The following is a 21,379-nucleotide window of genomic DNA, read 5'->3' as shown; positions in this document are numbered from 1 at the left end:
CACAAACAACACACATATATACAACTAACTCCATCATCACACTGCTATCTACACAACACAACACACATTATACATAACTACACATCATCCTCCTGCTTCATCACAACAACACACATATAATACATGACTCCATCATCACCTGCTTCATCACAACACAACAACATATATATACATGACTCCATCATCACCTGCTTCTTCACAACACACACATATATACATGACTCCATCATCTCCTGCTTCTTCACAACACACATAGAGCGAGGTTCAAAAGAACATGCATGAATAAACTAGCAGAGTGTCTCGTGGCAGATAATTAAAGAGTGACTTTTTATAGGACTGCAGTGCAAAAAGATGAAAGTCATGGTTGAAAAAGGTATTATTTCTTACTATATCAGATGCAGCTGCCTATTTGAAGTATTATTTACTAGGGGTGTCATGACCCAGTGTGGACCACTCCCCTGTGACCTGCATGGAGGTCTCCTACAATCCTCTGCTGGCCCCTAGTGGACTGGACCTCACATGACCATGAATACTTTGATGTGGGTTCAGACCAGTGATGTCATTGTGCTGGTGCAGCCCTTCCAGGCAGCTGGCATTAAAGAGGAAGTGCACCTTTTATGGAATTGTGCTATTGTTGACAATCAGTATGAGAGACAAGAACACATATGTCTTTTTTAGGGGGCGGGGGGGGGGTTAAAGATGAGTTGACCGATGTAGCCTTCAAAACCCTCCTGCAAGTATATATATAATGTAGTAACAGACACCTTCATAACAATATGTAATATGTACAATATACACACTGCAAGTATATATATAATGTAGTAACAGACACCTTCATAACAATATGTAATATGTACAATATACACACTGCAAGTATATATATATAATGTAGTAACAGACACCTTCATAACAATATGTAATATGTACAATATACACACTGCAAGTATATATATATAATGTAGTAACAGACACCTTCATAACAATATGTAATATGTACAATATACACACTGCAAGTATATATATAATGTAGTAACAGACGCCTTCATAACAATATGTAATATGTACAATATACACACTGCAAGTATATATATATAATGTAGTAACAGACACCTTCATAACAATATGTAATATGTACAATATACACACTGCAAGTATATATATCATGTAGTAACAGACACCTTCATAACAATATGTAATATGTACAATATACACACTGCAAGTATATATATAATGTAGTAACAGACACCTTCATAACAATATGTAATATGTACAATATACACACTGCAAGTATATATATCATGTAGTAACAGACACCTTCATAACAATATGTAATATGTACAATATACACACTGCAAGTATATATATCATGTAGTAACAGACACCTTCATAACAATATGTAATATGTACAATATACACACTGCAAGTATATATATATAATGTAGTAACAGACACCTTCATAACAATATGTAATATGTACAATATACACACTGCAAGTATATATATCATGTAGTAACAGACACCTTCATAACAATATGTAATATGTACAATATACACACTGCAAGTATATATATCATGTAGTAACAGACACCTTCATAACAATATGTAATATGTACAATATACACACTGCAAGTATATATATCATGTAGTAACAGACACCTTCATAACAATATGTAATATGTACAATATAGCAGAGGTGTGGATTCGAGTCACATGACTTGGACTCGAGTCAGACTCGAGTCATGAATTTGATGACTTTAGACTCGACTTGACAAAATGTAAAGAGACATGCAACTGGACTTAGACTTTAACATCAATGACTTGTGACTTCACTTGGACTTGAGGCTTTTGACTTGACATGACTTGCTACTTTCCCCAAAACCTAAAGCTTAAAAAGTTATTTGGGAGCGCTCCGTATCTTTCATTTTATACGTCTGTGTCTATAAGCGTGTGTGCTGCGTGTCAGCGTGTGTGCTGTCAGTACAACAGCCAATCAAATTAAATCTATGTTGTTTTCATCACACAGCATTCAGCCAATCAAATTGCAGGACAACCACCGAACAAGAGTTGTCAAACAATGCGGCAGAGAGAAACAATTATGCCAAAGTTGGTTTCGTTCGGGTATAAAAACTACGACTTGGTCAACAAAAAACGAATTGCCGTATGCAAATCACGCAGTTCGAATATTACAGACGGAGACGCAACAACTTCGACATTTGAAGTTGCACAAAGAAGGGTAAGTTTTGAATGTAAGCTAACGTTTATTGGCTAAGTAACATGACTTTTATTTGCTGTGTAGTTAAATCAGTGAGGCTGCAAACTCACTGCTAACGTTATAACCATAGACATCTTATAAGGGTACGCAGCATGGAGCGCTACTGCCTACTGGCGCAGACGAGACGCGGAGCCGCCATCTTGGAGTGGTGATCCGCTCCACTCAGTGCAATTCATTTGGCAGGAGCAATGAACTGTCAGCACATTTAATTCATCTTACCTCACTGAATACCACTCATTTTCACGCGTTTTTTTGTCATACGTGTAGCTATGATAACGGACACATGTTTTGGCGTTTTTATTATTCATAGTTTGCTTAACAGTAATATAATATTCTTATATGCTATAAGTGACCAGACGTCCGAGATCAAAACTGGGAATATAATCCCAGAGAAGGGGGAAAAAAACGGTCAGCTATTTTTAAGTTGAAGGAACAATATGATTAGATTATATATACATGCGTATATCCTACATAAACAATGTATGAATACATTAGATATCTATATATTTTAGGGACCTATAGACTGTAACTCTGTTGCTGCAGCAGCAGAGAGTTTATTCTGTCTTGACACTTTGTATTGATATTTTCTATTACATTCTTCCCTTAAATGATCATGTTTACAGTGATTGTTTTATATGTATTTTTTATGTATGTCGCTTTGGATAAAAGAAAGTCTTTATATCAGCTAAAACCACCAATCTGTTTCACTGGATTCAGAATAAAACCAAATGCTGTCTTACCCAACAATGTTAGTATTTGAATATTGTTACTTGAAGACTTATTCCTGGTTACAATTATACTGTTAAGAAAGTATTGTCTTATACTTTGCCTAAAATGAGAATGCATCATAATCAGTGGCGGCTGGTGAATTTTGTTTTAGGTGGGGCTGAAAGTTTGTAAACCAAACCCCTGTAGGGGCGTCATCCTCCCCCAGAAGATTTATTTGTGATTCTCACATACAAATATTGAAGATCTTTGCTCCTTCTCAACTTTGTGGTAATATTATTTTCATAAAATACAACCAATAGTATGTTAATGTTTGTTTTTGCAAATGTGTTTATTCTGTAAAGGAATGAGTTAAATGTTTAAAATTGTTTAAACTATTAAAATGACTGGTTAATAGTGCTATTATGAATTGCAATGTCAGCACTATTTTTTTTCCTGCAATTTCAAATGCACTTGTTTTAATAAATAAATACAGCGTTTTAAAAGCATACACAATCTGTGTAAAAATATTAGTCTGTGGTTAAAAGGACTTGAAAGGACTCGAAACTCAAAATGCAGGACTTGGGACTTGACTTGAGACTTTCTAGTCTTGACTTTGGACTTGACTCGGGACTTGCCTGTCTTGACTTGGGACTTGACTCGAGACTTGAGGGCAAAGACTTGAGACTTACTTGTGACTTGCAAAGCAATGACTTGGTCCCACCTCTGCAATATACACACTGTCCCTGCCTGGATGAAGGTGAGGGTGTGGTTTGGGTCACAACTAAATCCTGGACTGTCCCTGCCTGGATGAAGGTGAGGGTGTGGTTTGGGTCACAAGTAAATCCTGGACTGACTGTCCCTGCCTGGATGAAGGTGAGGGTGTGGTTTGGGTCACAACTAAATCCTGGACTGTCCCTGCCTGGATGAAGGTGAGGGTGTGGTTTGGGTCACAACTAAATCCTGGACTGTCCCTGCCTGGATGAAAGAGGTCACCACAGATCTTTGTGTCCAACATGTTGATCAACGAGAGGCTGCGTCGTCATGGCGACTGTGGAGATTGTACACCTGGGTGGTGGCCAGTCAGTTGGCACCAGCGCCAAAGTGGGAGGAGCCTTGAAAATATCAGGGTAGGAGGACGGAAATATCACAGCAGTGACACTTCCTGTGACACTTCCTGTGACACTTCCTGTTTGTGTGTCACCACATGCCATCTGTTCTCTCAACCTGACACTTCCCTTTCTGACTCTCTGTGTGTGTGTGTGTGTGTGTGTGTGTGTGTGTGTGTGTGTGTGTGTGTGTGTGTGTGTGTGTGTGTGTGTGTGTGTGTGTGTGTGTGTGTGTGTGTGCCTCACCCAAGCGAGTGCCATTGCGTGGTATGGCCATGAAGGAGCCCAGGGTGCCAGTGATGAGCGTGACAGAGTGAGGTCGTCGCAGTGGAGTCTTCTTGAAGGACACTGATGCAGTGTACTGCTGCAGGAAGGACTGCATGCTGTGGGAGGAGGCGGGGCCAACATTCCTCATGAAAGGTTCTAGAAGGACACAAACATACATTTAGTCATGCTGTGTCCCACATCATGGAACACCTCACTGCAGAGAGTGGAGGGCCCCTGTAATCAGTGGATGGCCCCTATAATGAGAGTGGACGGCCCCTATTATGAGACTGGAGGGCCCCTATAATGAGAGTGGAGGGCCCCTATAATGAGAGTAGTGGGCCCTATAATGAGAGTGGAGGGCCCTATAATGAGAGTGGAGGGCCCCTATAATGAGAGTGGACGGCCCCTATTATGAGACTGGAGGGCCCCTATAATGAGAGTGGAGGGCCCTATAATGAGAGTGGAGGGCCCCTATAATGAGAGTGGAGGGCCCTATAATGAGAGTGGAGGGCCCCTATAATGAGAGTAGAGGGCCCCTATAATGAGAGTGGAGGGCCCCTATAATGAGAGTAGAGGGCCCCTATAATGAGAGTGGAGGGCCCCTATAATGAGAGTAGAGGGCCCCTATAATGAGAGTGGAGGGCCCCTATAATGAGAGTGGAGGGCCCTATAATGACAGTGGAGGGCCCCTATAATGAGAGTGGAGGGCCCCTATAATGAGAGTGGAGGGCCCCTATAATGAGAGTGGAGGGCCCTATAATGACAGTGGAGGGCCCCTATAATGAGAGAGGAGGGCCCTATAATGAGAGAGGAGGGCCCTATAATGAGAGAGGAGGGCCCCTATAATGAGAGTGGAGGGCCCCTATAATGAGAGTGGAGGGCCCTATAATGACAGTGGAGGGCCCCTATAATGAGAGAGGAGGGCCCTATAATGAGAGAGGAGGGCCCTATAATGAGAGAGGAGGGCCCTATAATGAGAGAGGAGGGCCCCTATAATGAGAGTGGAGGGCCCCTATAATGAGAGTGGAGGGCCCTATAATGACCCTATATAACACCCCTGTCATACGACTAAACAGAAGATGTATACAGACACCTTCATACGACTAAACAGAAGATGTATACAGACACCTTCATACGACTAAACAGAAGATGTATACAGACACCTTCATAGGACTAAACAGAAGATGTATACAGACACCTTCATACGACTAAACAGAAGATGTATACAGACACCTTCATACGACTAAACAGAAGATGTATACAGACACCTTCATACGACTAAACAGAAGATGTATACAGACACCTTCATACGACTAAACAGAAGATGTATACAGACACCTTCATACGACTAAACAGAAGATGTATACAGACACCTTCATACGACTAAACAGAAGATGTATACAGACACCTTCATAGGACTAAACAGAAGATGTATACAGACACCTTCATACGACTAAACAGAAGACGTATACAGACACCTTCATAGGACTAAACAGAAGACGTATACAGACACCTTCATAGGACTAAACAGAAGATGTATACAGACACCTTCATACGACTAAACAGAAGATGTATACAGACACCTTCATACGACTAAACAGAAGATGTATACAGACACCTTCATACGACTAAACAGAAGATGTATACAGACACCTTCATACGACTAAACAGAAGATGTATACAGACACCTTCATAGGACTAAACAGAAGATGTATACAGACACCTTCATATGACTAAACAGAAGATGTATACAGACACCTTCATACGACTAAACAGAAGACGTATACAGACACCTTCATACAACCATGCAGGTGTGTAAAGTCAGTCTGACCTTCTCACCTAAAGTGTGTGTTTCTGCTCTTCCTCCTCTGTGACATTCAGTAACTCCATCAGGCACTTAGTGGCTTTCATTCCCACTACATAATACTTCAAAGACCTCAGAGAGTGACTACAAGAGACTAAAAATAGTTTGTTTGGTCAACATGCTCATTTATGCAGCAGCACAACCAACAATACATTTACATATCATTCATCCCAATTCTAAATCCATTTAGAATTGTAATTTTATCTCATTTAATATTTTATACATTTCAAAAATCTATTAAAAAAAATCTAAAAACACTTTTTAAAAATAAGAATAAATCTAAAAACATTTTTTTAGGTTATCTTCATGCAGCCGGAAGGAGTTTTTCCAACAAGTAACTTCTTTCAAAAAAAAAAGTTTCATTATCATTCTGTAAATTCACGGACTATAAGCCACTATTTCTTTCCCTACGCCTTAAACCCTGTGGCTTATAAAACAGTGTGGCTGATTTATAGATTTTTCTCCGCTGACGGCCATAATGCAAATAGTTTTTGAAAAAACAAACAAGCAAAAGACACTGAATAGGTGTGTTATTGTTTGTGCTAAGGTGCCATCCTTTGGAAAAGTTGGCTCTCCGCAGGTGCTGCAGTGTCCTTCCATTTAGAGGTTTCAACCGGAAGTACAATTGCCGTTCTGTTGTCCAGCCATTCATAGCGTTTGTAAGTTTTACAATATAACTAAAACAATTCTTACTACTCAAGTGTGATGTCTGTAGGAGTGTTTTCATGCATATTTACATGTGCTATCGTAATGTAATCAAGCTAGCGTTGTTAGCATGAGCTAATATGCTAACACATTTACGAGTGTTTGTGTTAGTATTATTAACTTACATTCTGTTTGTATTGTTTCACTTTCACTAATTCCTCAGTAAATTCAGCAAAACATCAGCGTGGAGTTATTGAGTCTGTTTAGCTGATTGGAGAGCTAGCTTGCGCAGCTAGTGGCTCCATGACCATGACTGACGTTTTGTTTGTTCAGCCGTTTTACTGCCATGTTACGGACACCGTTTGGAAACAATTAAGTTATGTAAATAAACATTTACAGAATATTTCTGTGTAAATAACTCATTTCACAACAAATATATCTGCCACTTATAGTCCACTGCAGCTAATATATGGAAACATTTTTATTTCCCTAAAATTGAGTGGGTGTGGCTTATATCCCAGTATCCATCCATCCGTTTTCTACCGCTTGTCCCTTTTTGGGGTCGCTGGAGCCTATCTCAGCTGCATTCGGGCAGAAGGCGGGGTTACACCCTGGACAAGTCGCCACCTCACAGATAGACAGACAACATTCACACTCACATTCACACACTCGGGACCATTTAGTGTTGCCAATCAACCTATCCCCAGGTGCATGTCTTTAGGGGTGGGAGGGGCCTATCCCCAGGTGCATGTCTTTGGAGGTGGGAGGGGCCTATCCCCAGGTGCATGTCTTTGGAGGTGGGAGGGGCCTATCCCCAGGTGCATGTCTTTAGGGGTGGGAGGGGCCTATCCCCAGGTGTATGTCTTTAGGGGTGGGAGGGGCCTATCCCCAGGTGCATGTCTTTGGAGGTGGGAGGGGCCTATCCCCAGGTGCATGACTTTGGAGGTGGGAGGGGCCTATCCCCAGGTGCATGTCTTTGGAGGTGGGAGGGGCCTATCCCCAGGTGCATGTCTTTGGAGGTGGGAGGGGCCTATCCCCAGGTGTTTGTCTTTGGAGGTGGGAGGGGCCTATCCCCAGGTGCATGTCTTTGGAGGTGGGAGGGGCCTATCCCCAGGTGCATGTCTTTGGAGGTGGGAGGGGCCTATCCCCAGGTGCATGACTTTGGAGGTGGGAGGGACTACTCAGGACCTTCGTATTGTGAGGCAGATGCACTAACCCCTCTTCCACCGTGCTGCCCACATATCCCGGTATAGTCAGGAAAATGTGTTAAATACCGTATTTTTCGGACTATAAGTCACTCCGGAGTATAAGTCACACCGGCAGAAAAAAGGAAAAAACCATATATAAGTCGCACTGGAGTATAAGTCGCATATATTTGATAAAAGCCAACAGCAAGAATATACATTTCAAATGTGTAAAGAATAGTGAACAACAGGCTGAATAAGTGTACGTTATATGAGGCATAAATAACCAACTGCTATGTTAACGTAACATATTATGGTAAGAGTCATTGAAATAACTATAACATATAGAACATGCTATACGTTTACTGTCACTCCTAATGGCTAAATCCCATGAAATCTTATACGTCTAGTCTCTTACGTGAATGACATCAATAATATTATTGGATATTTGATGCTAATGTGTTCATCATTTCACACATAAGTTCCTCCGGAGTATATGTCGCAAAAAAACTGCGACTTATATTGCGAAGAATACGGTAAATGTTGATTGAGTGTTGCATTGAGTGTAATATGAAGGAGGACACAACAATCCCTGGTATCAGCAGCAAGTCCATCAAACACTAACCATTGTCCTTGGTGCCGCCATCCTCCATGGTCATCTGCTCGGCCAGCTCTGAAAGAGACTCGTCTACGCTGTGGCTGGAGCGCAGAGTCAACGACAGACGCTTCTTCATCCTCTTCATCTTCTCCATGGCCGCCTGCAAGAACACACCCTGGGTCAGCCTTGGCCCGAGGACAGTTGGACAAGTGTTGTCATGAAGGAAGTGCGGCTAATATTCACACGCAGCAACTATGAAGACAGCAGGAATAAAAGATGAAACTGGGATACTTTCACTGTTGCACCACAAAGAGGAGATGAAAAGTCATTAGAGAGCAGAGCAGTGTGTTGATGCAGGAAACACACTGCTGGATGCTCATTGTGCTGCTCTGGCAGCCAGCGCCCCGTCATGTGTGTGTGTGTGTCTGTGTGTGTGTGTGTGTGTGTGCAGAGGTGTGAGTGTGTGTGTGTGTGTGTGTGACTGTGTGTGTGTGTGTGTGTGTGTGTGTGTGTGTGTGTGTGTGTGTGTGTGTGTGTGTGTGTGTGCGTGCGTGCAGAGGTGTGAGTGTGTGTGTGTGTGTGTGTGTGTGTGTGTGTGTGTGCAGAGGTGTGTGTGTGTGTGTGTGTCTGTGTGTGTGTGTGTGTGTGTGTGCAGAGGTGTGAGTGTGTGTGCGTGTGTGTGTGCAGAGGTGTGAGTGTGTGTGTGCGTGTGTGTGTGTGTGTGTGTGTCTGTGTGTGTGTGTGTGTGTGTGCAGAGGTGTGAGTGTGTGTGCGTGTGTGTGTGCAGAGGTGTGAGTGTGTGTGTGCGTGTGTGTGTGTGTGTGTGTGTGTGTGTGTGTGTGTGTGTGTGTGCAGAGGTGTGAGTGAAGGAAACACGGTGAGGAAACAGATGCAGAAATGTCCCACTGAACCTCAGCGCCACACAAATTGACCCCTGTGTCATCTCTTTCCTCCACTCTTGACCTTTGACCCCCTCTCATGACACATCCCCTTCAGCATCCATGTTGCTTACAAGTGAATGAAGGCAACACATGATGTAAGTGTCTATATTAGCTATATTAGCCTACTATCAAAATGACTTTAAAAGTCTTATATAAGTGTTATAATGAAGACAACACATGATGTAAGTGTCTATATTAGCCTACTATCAAAATGACTTTAAAAGTCTTATATAAGTGTTATAATGAAGACAACACATGATGCAAGTGTCTATATTAGCCCACTTTTGTCCATGTAGTGTTTGAGGGTGACCAGACTACTTCTGAAGGCAAGTGTGTCACGCTGCTGATCTGATGACTCAAGGTCACATGTGCACTCCGATGTGGCAATTTTACATGCAAATGGTGTCAAGAAAAATCAAATACAATGCACAATAAGGCAAAGAAGCACAGAGAGAGACACACACACACACACACACACACACACACACACACACACACGCACACACAGCCATTGTCCTTCTTTCAAAGGAGTGCAACAGAGCTGGGTTTTATCACTGCAGCAAAGCAAAACAAAGACTCATGTGATGTGAGTGTGTGTGTGTGTGTGTGTGTGTGTGTGTGTGTGTGTGTGTGTGTGTACAAGCAAAAGCTGGAGCCTCCTGCCATAGTGAGCGCATGGACTGTTTATTATTTCATTTCCCCCCACATTTCTTCCAAACCCCCCACATCCCACTGCCCGCCTTCAGAAGGCATCCCAGGGGCACAGCGGGCCTAATTACTGGGCTAATAATGACACGCCATCCTTCCCTTTCCACTGCCTCCTCATCCGCCTCCTCTCCAGGAATACCCGGCGAAGAGGTTTGTGTGGTGGATGTGAGAGTGTGGCTGAGACGCTTGGAAGAGAAGTGCGACATAATGACATCTTCTGTGTTGTGCTGCAGAACCATGAAGTCACTACAGTACAATGGAACTAAGTCCTGGGATCACAGTAGTTCAAGTCAACGGGTGCACGATGTGTTCCAAAGACATCCGTGATGAAGTCAATTATGTCCACAAATATGTTCATGGAGTTATGGTGATGTCACACTGAAAGGAGCAAAGATGACAGCATAACAAAACCAAGGCTGGATTTTGGGGGCATCTTCTTTACAGCCGTGCCCAAACCTTGTGAGAAGACAAGACCTCGTGAGAAGACAAGACCTCGTGAGAAGACAAGACCTCGTGAGAAGACAAGACCTCGTGAGAAGACAAGACCTCGTGAGAAGACAAGACCTCATGAGAAGACAAGACCTCGTGAGAAGACAAGACCTCGTGAGAAGACAAGACCTTGTGAGAAGACAAGACCTCGTGAGAAGACAAGACCTCGTGAGAAGACAAGACCTCATGAGAAGACAAGACCTCGTGAGAAGACAAGACCTCGTGAGAAGACAAGACCTTGTGAGAAGACAAGACCTCGTGAGAAGACAAGACCTCGTGAGAAGACAAGACCTCATGAGAAGACAAGACCTCGTGAGAAGACAAGACCTCGTGAGAAGACAAGACCTTGTGAGAAGACAAGACCTCGTGAGAAGACAAGACCTCGTGAGAAGACAAGACCTCATGAGAAGACAAGACCTCGTGAGAAGACAAGACCTTGTGAGAAGACAAGACCTCGTGAGAAGACAAGACCTCGTGAGAAGACAAGACCTCGTGAGAAGACAAGACCTCGTGAGAAGACAAGACCTCGTGAGAAGACAAGACCTCGTGAGAAGACAAGACCTCGTGAGAAGACAAGACCTCGTGAGAAGACAAGACCTCGTGAGAAGACAAGACCTCGTGAGAAGACAAGACCTCGTGAGAAGACAAGACCTCGTGAGAAGACAAGACCTCGTGAGAAGACAAGACCTCGTGAGAAGACAAGACCTCGTGAGAAGACAAGACCTCGTGAGAAGACAAGACCTCGTGAGAAGACAAGACCTCGTGAGAAGACAAGACCTCGTGAGAAGACAAGACCTTGTGAGAAGACAAGACCTCGTGAGAAGACAAGACCTCGTGAGAAGACAAGACCTTGTGAGAAGACAAGACCTCATGAGAAGACAAGACCTTGTGAGAAGACAAGACCTCGTGAGAAGACAAGACCTTGTGAGAAGACAAGACCTTGTGAGAAGACAAGACCTTGTGAGAAGACAAGACCTTGTGAGAAGACAAGACCTCATGAGAAGACAAGACCTTGTGAGAAGACAAGACCTTGTGAGAAGACAAGACCTTGTGAGAAGACAAGACCTTGTGAGAAGACAAGACCTCGTGAGAAGACAAGACCTCGTGAGAAGACAAGACCTTGTGAGAAGACAAGACCTTGTGAGAAGACAAGACCTCGTGAGAAGACAAGACCTCGTGAGAAGACAAGACCTTGTGAGAAGACAAGACCTCGTGAGAAGACAAGACCTTGTGAGAAGACAAGACCTTGTGAGAAGACAAGACCTCGTGAGAAGACAAGACCTCATGAGAAGACAAGACCTCGTGAGAAGACAAGACCTTGTGAGAAGACAAGACCTTGTGAGAAGACAAGACCTTGTGAGAAGACAAGACCTTGTGAGAAGACAAGACCTCGTGAGAAGACAAGACCTCGTGAGAAGACAAGACCTCGTGAGAAGACAAGACCTCGTGAGAAGACAAGACCTCGTGAGAAGACAAGACCTCGTGAGAAGACAAGACCTTGTGAGAAGACAAGACCTCGTGAGAAGACAAGACCTCGTGAGAAGACAAGACCTTGTGAGAAGACAAGACCTTGTGAGAAGACAAGACCTTGTGAGAAGACAAGACCTTGTGAGAAGACAAGACCTCGTGAGAAGACAAGACCTTGTGAGAAGACAAGACCTTGTGAGAAGACAAGACCTTGTGAGAAGACAAGACCTTGTGAGAAGACAAGACCTCGTGAGAAGACAAGACCTTGTGAGAAGACAAGACCTTGTGAGAAGACAAGACCTCATGAGAAGACAAGACCTTGTGAGAAGACAAGACCTTGTGAGAAGACAAGACCTTGTGAGAAGACAAGACCTTGTGAGAAGACAAGACCTCGTGAGAAGACAAGACCTTGTGAGAAGACAAGACCTTGTGAGAAGACAAGACCTCGTGAGAAGACAAGACCTCGTGAGAAGACAAGACCTTGTGAGAAGACAAGACCTCGTGAGAAGACAAGACCTTGTGAGAAGACAAGACCTTGTGAGAAGACAAGACCTTGTGAGAAGACAAGACCTTGTGAGAAGACAAGACCTCATGAGAAGACAAGACCTTGTGAGAAGACAAGACCTTGTGAGAAGACAAGACCTTGTGAGAAGACAAGACCTTGTGAGAAGACAAGACCTCGTGAGAAGACAAGACCTCGTGAGAAGACAAGACCTTGTGAGAAGACAAGACCTTGTGAGAAGACAAGACCTCGTGAGAAGACAAGACCTTGTGAGAAGACAAGACCTTGTGAGAAGACAAGACCTCGTGAGAAGACAAGACCTTGTGAGAAGACAAGACCTTGTGAGAAGACAAGACCTTGTGAGAAGACAAGACCTTGTGAGAAGACAAGACCTCGTGAGAAGACAAGACCTTGTGAGAAGACAAGACCTTGTGAGAAGACAAGACCTCGTGAGAAGACAAGACCTTGTGAGAAGACAAGACCTTGTGAGAAGACAAGACCTCGTGAGAAGACAAGACCTTGTGAGAAGACAAGACCTCGTGAGAAGACAAGACCTCGTGAGAAGACAAGACCTTGTGAGAAGACAAGACCTCGTGAGAAGACAAGACCTTGTGAGAAGACAAGACCTCGTGAGAAGACAAGACCTTGTGAGAAGACAAGACCTCATGAGAAGACAAGACCTTGTGAGAAGACAAGACCTTGTGAGAAGACAAGACCTCGTGAGAAGACAAGACCTTGTGAGAAGACAAGACCTCATGAGAAGACAAGACCTTGTGAGAAGACAAGACCTTGTGAGAAGACAAGACCTCGTGAGAAGACAAGACCTCGTGAGAAGACAAGACCTTGTGAGAAGACAAGACCTCGTGAGAAGACAAGACCTTGTGAGAAGACAAGACCTCATGAGAAGACAAGACCTTGTGAGAAGACAAGACCTCATGAGAAGACAAGACCTTGTGAGAAGACAAGACCTCGTGAGAAGACAAGACCTCGTGAGAAGACAAGACCTTGTGAGAAGACAAGACCTCGTGAGAAGACAAGACCTCGTGAGAAGACAAGACCTTGTGAGAAGACAAGACCTTCCTTCAATACCAAGCAATCAATCAATCAATGTTTATTTATATAGCCCTAAATCACAAGTGTCTCAAAGGGCTGCAAAGTATCTCAAGCAAGTCCACAATAGAAAGCCGCTGCTCATTTCTCCACATGATGCTGTTGATGTCAAGCAAACACTTTAGATGGTCGCTGATTGCCAAACAATCATCTTCATGTGTTGTCCACTTCTACTTCAGTGGAGGTTACATCATTTCATCAAAATGACCTCACAGGTGAACAAGGTTTGAAGACCTTTTCTTTGACAGTTGAACATTCTGCAAGTATTCCCCCGCACAGTGAAGGATAAAACACTGTGATGACACAGGTGTGTGTCACCAGGATGTCACATACAGTAAGTGTCAAAGGTGATGACACAGGTGTGTGTCACCAGGATGTCACATACAGTAAGTGTCAAAGGTGATGACACAGGTGTGTGTCACCAGGATGTCACATACAGTAAGTGTCAAAGGTGATGACACAGGTGTGTGTCACCAGGATGTCACATACAGTAAGTGTCAGATTCCGAACTAACAAAGGTCTTAACTCATTCTCTTTCTATGCCACATCAATGTGGAATGCGCTCCCAACAGGTATAAAAGAAAGGGCATCTCTATCCTCCTTCAAAACCGCAATAAAAGTTCACCTCCAGGCAGCTACAACCCTAAACTAACACCCTCCCCGGATTGCTAATCATCAAATGTAAACAATCAAATGCAGATACTTTTTCTTATGCCTTCTGATCTCTCTCTCTCTCTCTCTCTCTCTCTCTCTCTCTCTCTCTCTCTCTCTCTCTCTCTCTCTCTCTCTCTCTCTATGTCCACTACTTGATGTCCATATCCTACCCCCCCCCCCCCCTCTCTCCACACCCCTGATTGTAAATAATGTAAATAATTCAATGTGATTATCTTGTGTGATGACTGTATTATGATGATAGTATATATGATAGTATATATCTGTATCATGAATCAATTTAAGTGGACCCCGACTTAAACAAGTTGAAAAACTTATTGGGGTGTTACCATTTAGTGGTCAATTGTACGGAATATGTACTTCACTGTGCAACCTACTAATAAAAGTCTCAATCAATCAATCAATCAATCAGGTGATGACACAGGTGTCACCAGGATGTCACATACAGTAAGTGTCAAAGGTGATGACAGGTGTGTGTCACCAGGATGTCACATACAGTAAGTGTCAAAGGTGATGACACAGGTGTGTGTCACCAGGATGTCACATACAGTAAGTGTCAAAGGTGATGACAGGTGTGTGTCACCAGGATGTCACATACAGTAAGTGTCAAAGGTGATGACACAGGTGTGTGTCACCAGGATGTCACATACAGTAAGTGTCAAAGGTGATGACAGGTGTGTGTCACCAGGATGTCACATACAGTAAGTGTCAAAGGTGATGACACAGGTGTGTGTCACCAGGATGTCACATACAGTAAGTGTCAAAGGTGATGACACAGGTGTGTGTCACCAGGATGTCACATACAGTAAGTGTCAAAGGTGATGACACAGGTGTGTGTCACCAGGATGTCACATACAGTAAGTGTCAAAGGTGATGACACAGGTGTGTGTCACCAGGATGTCACATACAGTAAGTGTCAAAGGTGATGACACAGGTGTGTGTCACCAGGATGTCACATACAGTAAGTGTCAAAGGTGATGACACAGGTGTGTGTCACCAGGATGTCACATACAGTAAGTGTCAAAGGTGATGACACAGGTGTGTGTCACCAGGATGTCACATACAGTAAGTGTCAAAGGTGATGACACAGGTGTGTGTCACCAGGATGTCACATACAGTAAGTGTCAAAGGTGATGACACAGGTGTGTGTCACCAGGATGTCACATACAGTAAGTGTCAAAGGTGATGACACAGGTGTGTGTCACCAGGATGTCACATACAGTAAGTGTCAAAGGTGATGACACAGGTGTGTGTCACCAGGATGTCACATACAGTAAGTGTCAAAGGTGATGACACAGGTGTGTGTCACCAGGATGTCACATACAGTAAGTGTCAAAGTCTCTGCCTGAATATTGTGTTCACACTGACTACAGTACACTGTGTGGGATCATTGTGTGTAGTGTCATGTTCACACTGACTACAGTACAGTGTGTGGGATCATTGTGTGTAGTGTCATGTTCACACTGACTACAGTACACTGTGTGGGATCATTGTGTGTAGTGTCATGTTCACACTGACTACAGTACAGTGTGTGGGATCATTGTGTGTAGTGTCATGTTCACACTGACTACAGTACAGTGTGTGGGATCATTGTGTGTAGTGTCATGTTCACACTGACTACAGTACACTGTGTGGGATCATTGTGTGTAGTGTCATGTTCACACTGACTACAGTACAGTGTGTGGGATCATTGTGTGTAGTGTCATGTTCACACTGACTACAGTACAGTGTGTGGGATCATTGTGTGTAGTGTCATGTTCACACTGACTACAGTACAGTGTGTGGGATCATTGTGTGTAGTGTCATGTTCACACTGACTACAGTACAGTGTGTGGGATCATTGTGTGTAGTGTCATGTTCACACTGACTACAGTACACTGTGTGGGATCATTGTGTGTAGTGTCATGTTCACACTGACTACAGTACACTGTGTGGGATCATTGTGTGTAGTGTCACGTTCACACTGACTACAGTACAGTGTGTGGGATCATTGTGTGTAGTGTCACGTTCACACTGACTACAGTACAGTGTGTGGGATCATTGTGTGTAGTGTCATGTTCACACTGACTACAGTACACTGTGTGGGATCATTGTGTGTAGTGTCATGTTCACACTGACTACAGTACACTGTGTGGGATCATTGTGTGTAGTGTCATGTTCACACTGACTACAGTACAGTGTGTGGGATCATTGTGTGTAGTGTCATGTTCACACTGACTACAGTACAGTGTGTGGGATCATTGTGTGTAGTGTCATGTTCACACTGACTACAGTACAGTGTGTGGGATCATTGTGTGTAGTGTCATGTTCACACTGACTACAGTACACTGTGTGGGATCATTGTGTGTAGTGTCATGTTCACACTGACTACAGTACAGTGTGTGGGATCATTGTGTGTAGTGTCATGTTCACACTGACTACAGTACAGTGTGTGGGATCATTGTGTGTAGTGTCATGTTCACACTGACTACAGTACAGTGTGTGGGATCATTGTGTGTAGTGTCATGTTCACACTGACTACAGTACACTGTGTGGGATCATTGTGTGTAGTGTCATGTTCACACTGACTACAGTACAGTGTGTGGGATCATTGTGTGTAGTGTCATGTTCACCCTGACTACAGTACAGTGTGTGGGATCATTGTGTGTAGTGTCATGTTCACACTGACTACAGTACAGTGTGTGGGATCATTGTGTGTAGTGTCATGTTCACACTGACTACAGTACAGTGTGTGGGATCATTGTGTGTAGTGTCATGTTCACACTGACTACAGTACAGTGTGTGGGATCATTGTGTGTAGTGTCATGTTCACACTGACTACAGTACAGTGTGTGGGATCATTGTGTGTAGTGTCATGTTCACACTGACTACAGTACAAATGTTGTGTTCCACTCTGCCCTGAAGCTTTCTGGCAGCAACACTCTTCAAAGGTTCTTTGTCATGTCATGCCATATGCTGGCCACAGTTTGTCCTGAAGGCAGTTATTTTCACTTTGCTTGTGAAATTTTTTTTTAAAAAAAAGTCAGGAGTTTAGTTGAGTTTGTTGTTAAAAAAGAAAAACAGACTACAGAATGTTTTGGAGCCTTAAAACGACACCATTATTACATCTGTGTAAAAGGATACGGCAATCATGACAAAAATGTCTCCATCCATCCATCCATCCATTTTCTACCGCTTGTCCCTTTCGGGGGGTGCTGGAGCCTATCCCAGCTGCACTCGGGTGGAAGGCAGGGTACACCCTGGACAAGTCACCACCTCATCACAGGGCCATCACAGATAGACAACATTCACACACGAGGGACCATATAGTGTTGACAATCAACCTATCCTCAGGTGTTTGTCTTTGGAGGTGGGAGGGGCCTATCCCCAGGTGCATGTCTTTGGAGGTGGGAGGGGCCTATCCTCAGGTGTTTGTCTTTGGAGGTGGGAGGGGCCTATCCTCAGGTGTTTGTCTTTGGAGGTGGGAGGGGCCTATCCCCAGGTGCATGTCTTTGGAGGTGGGAGGGGCCTATCCCCAGGTGTTTGTCTTTGGAGGTGGGAGGGGCCTATCCCCAGGTGCATGTCTTTGGAGGTGGGAGGGGCCTATCCCCAGGTGCATGTCTTTGGAGGTGGGAGGGGCCTATCCTCAGGTGTTTGTCTTTGGAGGTGGGAGGGGCCTATCCTCAGGTGTTTGTCTTTGGAGGTGGGAGGGGCCTATCCCCAGGTGCATGTCTTTGGAGGTGGGAGGGGCCTATCCCCAGGTGTTTGTCTTTGGAGGTGGGAGGGGCCTATCCCCAGGTGCATGTCTTTGGAGGTGGGAGGGGCCTATCCCCAGGTGCATGTCTTTGGAGATGGGAGGGGCCTATCCCCAGGTGTTTGTCTTTGGAGGTGGGAGGGGCCTATCCTCAGGTGCATGTCTTTGGAGGTGGGAGGGGCCTATCCCCAGGTGTTTGTCTTTGGAGGTGGGAGGGGCCTATCCCCAGGTGCACGTCTTTGGAGGTGGGAGGGGCCTATCCCCAGGTGTTTGTCTTTGGAGGTGGGAGGGGCCTATCCCCAGGTGTTTGTCTTTGGAGGTGGGAGGGGCCTATCCCCAGGTGCATGTCTTTGGAGGTGGGAGGGGCCTATCCCCAGGTGCATGTCTTTGGAGGTGGGAGGGGCCTATCCCCAGGTGTTTGTCTTTGGAGGTGGGAGGGGCCTATCCCCAGGTGTTTGTCTTTGGAGGTGGGAGGGGCCTATCCCCAGGTGCATGTCTTTGGAGGTGGGAGGGGCCTATCCCCAGGTGCATGTCTTTGGAGGTGGGAGGGGCCTATCCCCAGGTGTTTGTCTTTGGAGGTGGGAGGGGCCTATCCCCAGGTGTTTGTCTTTGGAGGTGGGAGGGGCCTATCCTCAGGTGCATGTCTTTGGAGGTGGGAGGGGCCTATCCCCAGGTGTTTGTCTTTGGAGGTGGGAGGGGCCTATCCCCAGGTGCACGTCTTTGGAGGTGGGAGGGGCCTATCCCCAGGTGCATGTCTTTGGAGGTGGGAGGGGCCTATCCCCAGGTGCATGTGTTTGGAGGTGGGAGGAAGGCGGAGTAGAAGCCACACAGTCACGGGGAGAAGATGCCAACTCCCCACAGAAGGATACAGAGCCCAGGATCGAACCCAGGAAGGACCTTGTCTATCCTGTCCTAATGAACCCCCAGCATTATCTCTAGAAATATTCTGTAAATGTTTATTTACATACCTTAATTGTCTGTAACACGGCAGTAAAACGGCTGATCAAGCAAAACAGAAGTCAACATCATGGAGCCACTAGCTGCGCAAGCTAGCTCTCCAATCAGCTACACAGACTCAATAACTCCATGCTGATGTTTTGGTGAATTTACTGAGGAATTTGTGAAAGTGAAACAATCAGTGTGTGAAGACATTGACTTATAATTAGATGTATAATCAGTGTGTGAAGACATTGACTTATAATTAGATGTATAATCAGTGTGTGAAGACATTGACTTATAATTAGATGTATAATCAGTGTGTGAAGACATTGACTTATAATTAGATGTATAATCAGTGTGTGAAGACAAGCAGTAAGTTTGTGAAGAAGTGCAGAGTAGTAATAATAAAGAGGTTGGAGAGATAGTGTATATAGTAGTGCATGTTGATAGTGTATATTAGTGCATGTTGATAGTGTATATTAGTGCATGTTGATAGTGTATATAGTAGTGCATGTTGATAGTGTATATTAGTGCATGTTGATAGTGTATATTAGTGCATGTTGATAGTGTATATTAGTGCATGTTGATAGTGTATATAGTAGTGCATGTTGATAGTGTATATTAGTGCATGTTGATAGTGTATATTAGTGCATGTTGATAGTGTATATAGTAGTGCATGTTGATAGTGTATATTAGTGCATGTTGATAGTGTATATTAGTGCATGTTGATAGTATATATTAGTGCATGTAGATAGTATATATTAGTACATGTAGATAGTATATATTAGTGCATGTTGATAGTGTATATTAGTGCATGTTGATAGTATATATTAGTGCATGTTGATAGTGTATATTAGTGCATGTAGATAGTATATATTAGTGCATGTTGATAGTGTATATTAGTGCATGTTGATAGTGTATATTAGTGCATGTTGATAGTGTATATTAGTGCATGTTGATAGTGTATATTAGTGCATGTTGATAGTGTATATTAGTGCATGTTGATAGTATATAGTAGTGCATGTTGATAGTGTATATTAGTGCATGTTGATAGTGTATATTAGTGCATGTTGATAGTGTATATTAGTGCATGTAGATAGTGTATATTAGTGCATGTTGATAGTGTATATTAGTGCATGTTGATAGTGTATATTAGTGCATGTAGATAGTATATATTAGTGCATGTTGATAGTGTATATTAGTGCATGTTGATAGTGTATATTAGTGCATGTTGATAGTGTATATTAGTGCATGTTGATAGTGTATATTAGTGCATGTTGATAGTGTATATTAGTGCATGTTGATAGTGTATATTAGTGCATGTTGATAGTGTATATTAGTGCATGTTGATAGTGTATATTAGTGCATGTTGATAGTATATATTAGTGCATGTTGATAGTGTATATTAGTGCATGTTGATAGTATATAGTAGTGCATGTTGATAGTGTATATTAGTGCATGTTGATAGTGTATATTAGTGCATGTTGATAGTGTATATTAGTGCATGTTGATAGTATATATTAGTGCATGTTGATAGTGTATATTAGTGCATGTTGATAGTGTATATTAGTGCATGTTGATAGTGTATATTAGTGCATGTTGATAGTGTATATTAGTGCATGTTGATAGTGTATATTAGTGCATGTTGATAGTGTATATTAGTGCATGTTGATAGTGTATATTAGTGCATGTAGATAGTGTATATTAGTGCATGTTGATAGTGTATATTAGTGCATGTAGATAATGTATATTAGTGCATGTTGATAGTGTATATTAGTGCATGTTGATAGTGTATATTAGTGCATGTTGATAGTGTATATTAGTGCATGTTGATAGTGTATATTAGTGCATGTTGATAGTGTATATTAGTGCATGTTGATAGTGTATATAGTAGTGCATGTTGATAGTGTATATTAGTGCATGTTGATAGTGTATATTAGTGCATGTTGATAGTGTATATAGTAGTGCATGTTGATAGTGTATATTAGTGCATGTTGATAGTGTATATTAGTGCATGTTGATAGTATATATTAGTGCATGTAGATAGTATATATTAGTACATGTAGATAGTATATATTAGTGCATGTTGATAGTGTATATTAGTGCATGTTGATAGTATATATTAGTGCATGTTGATAGTGTATATTAGTGCATGTAGATAGTATATATTAGTG

The 21,379-nt window shown here is 43.2% G+C and overlaps 2 protein-coding genes across 2 annotated transcripts in view; both read right to left on the bottom strand.

The window, feature by feature from the left end:
* The window catches only part of LOC133661319 (cyclin-dependent kinase 17-like), a 43,970-nt gene that overhangs the window by 12,731 nt on the left and 9,860 nt on the right, over nucleotides 1–21,379 (bottom strand). The gene's annotated exons all lie outside the window — the stretch shown is intronic.
* LOC133661317 (cyclin-dependent kinase 17-like) overlaps nucleotides 3,762–21,379 on the bottom strand; it is a 63,689-nt gene continuing 46,071 nt past the window's right edge. The window contains exons 2-4 of the mRNA XM_062064443.1: nucleotides 8,672–8,804; nucleotides 4,333–4,509; nucleotides 3,762–3,955 (exon numbers count right to left, since the gene is read on the bottom strand). Coding sequence (XP_061920427.1) covers nucleotides 3,762–3,955; nucleotides 4,333–4,509; nucleotides 8,672–8,798 — 498 coding nt within the window. The 5' untranslated portion in view covers nucleotides 8,799–8,804. The remainder of the gene's footprint in view (nucleotides 3,956–4,332; nucleotides 4,510–8,671; nucleotides 8,805–21,379) is intronic.

This window comes from Entelurus aequoreus, linkage group LG12, assembly GCF_033978785.1.
Source record: "Entelurus aequoreus isolate RoL-2023_Sb linkage group LG12, RoL_Eaeq_v1.1, whole genome shotgun sequence".
Classification (NCBI taxonomy): domain Eukaryota; kingdom Metazoa; phylum Chordata; class Actinopteri; order Syngnathiformes; family Syngnathidae; genus Entelurus; species Entelurus aequoreus.
Note: the sequence above shows the minus strand (reverse complement) of the source record. Positions and strands in the feature narration are given on the sequence as shown.